Source organism: Chelon labrosus (assembly GCF_963514085.1).
Source record: "Chelon labrosus genome assembly, chromosome: 5".
In the NCBI taxonomy this organism is placed as follows: domain Eukaryota; kingdom Metazoa; phylum Chordata; class Actinopteri; order Mugiliformes; family Mugilidae; genus Chelon; species Chelon labrosus.
This window is the reverse complement of record NC_140341.1, coordinates 17,893,044-17,896,126: the sequence shown is the minus strand read 5'-3', so window position 1 is coordinate 17,896,126 and position 3,083 is coordinate 17,893,044. Positions and strand designations below refer to the sequence as shown.

Sequence of the window (3,083 nt, the reverse complement as noted above, 5' to 3'; positions counted from 1 at the left end):
AATTCCTCACAATGTGTGTTGCCACCGAATAATAACTACATTTCAACACTGAATATGTGTCCGACAGTGAGTCAGTCTTACTATGATTACACCTCACGATGCACCATTTTTCACACGTTCGGTTGGGTGGTGTTATTTATTAGATTATATTGATTTCTTCTGACCACTTTCCTTTCTTCCTTCAAAAAGATTCTCTCCTGGAGAACAAATTCACTTTGGGAATCGATTTGTGATGGTTTTGAGAAGTTGAGCTAATTAACTGTTTTATTAATTATGAATTTACGTTTTTATTTATTTTTGTATTGTTAGCTGAGTTTATTGGATGTGGATAAAGAGTCATGATTTATTCATGTGTTGTTTAGGGGCTACGTGTAAAGTACACAGTATGTTTATATATTAATAGTAATGTATTGTTCCTTGGTCTCTTTCTTTTCTTTCAGATGTAAATGGAGAAGCAGCAGTGTCACCAAGAGAAACTGGACATCCATGCAGTTTTAAAGCGCTTTGCATTGAAACGCAAACAGCGTCCCTTCTCTCTGAAGTAATCCATTACTGACAATTAATGTCAGACTGCAAGCTGGAGCAGCTTAATGCTGCCTCACTACGTGAAACCCCACTAATGGAAAGAAAGCCTTATAAGATCCAGCTCATCAAAATACACCTAAATGCAGCATAATGCCTTCAAAAGTGTCATGTTTATACCTGTTGACCGTGGTCTGCTGGGCAAGTGCTCTGTGGTACTTGAGCATATCTCGCCCAACGTCCACGTATGTCGGCCACATGTCTGTGCCTATACGGAAGACTGTGAAACCTCCAAAAAACATCACCTTCACAAACATCCGCACGCGCCCCCTTAACCCACATGCCTTTGAGTTCGTCATCAACGAGCCCAAGAAGTGCGAAAGCGTCGCGCCCTTCCTGGTCATCCTCATCAGCACCACGCACAAGGAGTTTGACGCGAGGCAGTCCATCCGAGAGACCTGGGGCGACGAGAGCACCTTCACCGACATCCGCATTCTCACCATCTTCCTGCTGGGCAAGAACACGGACGACGTGCTGAACCAGATGGTGGAGCAGGAGAGTCAGATCTTTCACGACATTGTGGTGGAGAACTTTATAGACTCCTACCACAATCTCACCCTCAAGACCATGATGGGAATGCGCTGGGTGGCTACTTTCTGCCCCAAAGCCCAGTATATCATGAAGACGGACAGCGACATCTTTGTGAACATGGACAACCTGATCTACAAGCTCCTGAAGCCCACCACCAAGCCCAGAAGGAGATATTTTACCGGTTACGTGATAAACGGCGGCCCCATCAGGGATATGCGCAGCAAGTGGTACATGTCCAGGGACTTGTATCCTGAAAGTAAATACCCACCTTTCTGCTCGGGCACTGGCTACGTGTTCTCAGCAGACGTAGCTGACCTAATCTACAAGACTTCATTACACACAAGACTGTTGCACCTGGAGGACGTGTACGTGGGACTGTGTTTGCGAAAGCTTGGCATACACCCCTATCAGAACAGTGGTTTCAATCACTGGAAAATGGCCTACAGTCTGTGCAGATACAGGCGGGTTATCACCGTCCACCAGATCTCCCCCGAGGAGATGCACCGAATTTGGAACGACATGTCCAGCAAGAAACACCTGAGATGTTAGGGGACACGAACAGCTTTGTTTTTTATTTTTTCCCCCTTTTTTTCAAACGTTACCACACGATTCTCTATTACGTGACAGATGTTTTCATTAACATCCATCTACTGTATGTCTGTGTCTGCTGATTACACCTCATGATTGTTAATGAATGAACGGGGCTTGTAAAGCGCGTGCTATCATGCATAACTAAAACGCGGCGTTGTTATTGAGGGTGATTCTGTTCATGTATTCATGTACTCCTCATAAGCATTACGTCAATCATCGCGCCGCCTAACAGGTAGCGACGGCGAACCTTTGCTCTGCTGACGTGTCCTTGAGCAAGACACCGAACGGCTGCAGACCCCACAGATCTTCCTGCAGGGGTGTAAGCCAAAAGAAAAGAATGTGTAGGAATCAGTGCAGTATTGAATTATTATTATTAGTAGTAGTATTGAACATTTTCAAATGCAAATGGAGCTCGAATGAAAAAAGCAAACCAGGTTTCTCTTTGATATAAAGCTACATATACGCTCGTGCTGCTCTCCTGTCAGACAGAGCTATCTATGTAATCAATCTCCAGCCAACAGCCACCAACTTGAAAAGATAATTTGGTGTGATACCAAATAATTTTTTGTTCAGTTTTGCACAGTAGATTGTAGCCACATAGCTAAATTCACCAGATGTTCTTTTATTATGAACTTGCCTTTTGTCTACATATTGTCTTCATTTCACTGCCTCTTTTTTTCTGAAAAACCTGCGTGTACATTTTTTGGTTTTCCCACACCGTGACATTTTCACACACAAGTTAATTATGCGTCTCAGCTATCAGCCTCTCATCACTGCTGCGGCTGCTCTCGGTTATGTACTTTGTACATCAGCAGCTACTCCAGCTCATCGACTCCACGCATCAAGAGAAATACGGTATCAAGTCGTGCGAGGCGAGCGTCGGTTTAATCGTAGCTAACAGACTGGATGTATCGTCATGCGTATTTGGCATATCAGTGACTGCGACAGCACTGCTGCTGACATCATGAAATCTGTTTTTGTTTCTCAGAAATGTGGCTTTCGTGGCCAAATTTTATCCTTTTGTTTTTTTTGTTTTTATTTCGAGACGTTTTGTAGTATTATAAGCTAATGTGACATTTACTGTGAAAGCATCTATCCCACCAGGGGTTGTTGTTATATATTGTATGTTTTTTATATTAAAAAACAGATACTTGAATAATTAAAATTATATTACTGCTCTCGTGTCCTGCCTTCCTCAAGCTTCCTGGGATGTGGAGTTGTACGTAGTTTGAAATTTTTTAGCTATTTCATGGATTTACGTCACAAATCTGAAATTTTTAAGTACATGTTACCAGAATACATTTGTCTGTAGCAACAAAACCTTTGATTAAATTGTTTAGGAATTCAAATTTGCATTCTTATGAGGATCTTGCTATGGG

The 3,083-nt window shown here is 42.6% G+C and overlaps 1 protein-coding gene across 1 annotated transcript; it reads left to right on the top strand.

The window, feature by feature from the left end:
• The first annotated feature begins 554 nt into the window (after positions 1–554).
• b3galt1b (UDP-Gal:betaGlcNAc beta 1,3-galactosyltransferase, polypeptide 1b) lies at positions 555–2,079 on the top strand. Its single transcript, XM_084545666.1, has one exon. The coding sequence runs from the start codon at positions 676–678 to the stop codon at positions 1,660–1,662; it is 987 nt and encodes a 328-aa protein (XP_084401792.1). The 5' UTR covers positions 555–675; the 3' UTR covers positions 1,663–2,079.
• The last annotated feature ends 1,004 nt before the right edge of the window (positions 2,080–3,083 follow it).

Bases quoted from the DNA above. Each gene is read 5' to 3' on its own strand.
- b3galt1b (XM_084545666.1), top strand. From the start codon at position 676: ATGCCTTCAAAAGTGTCATGTTTATACCTGTTGACCGTGGTCTGCTGG.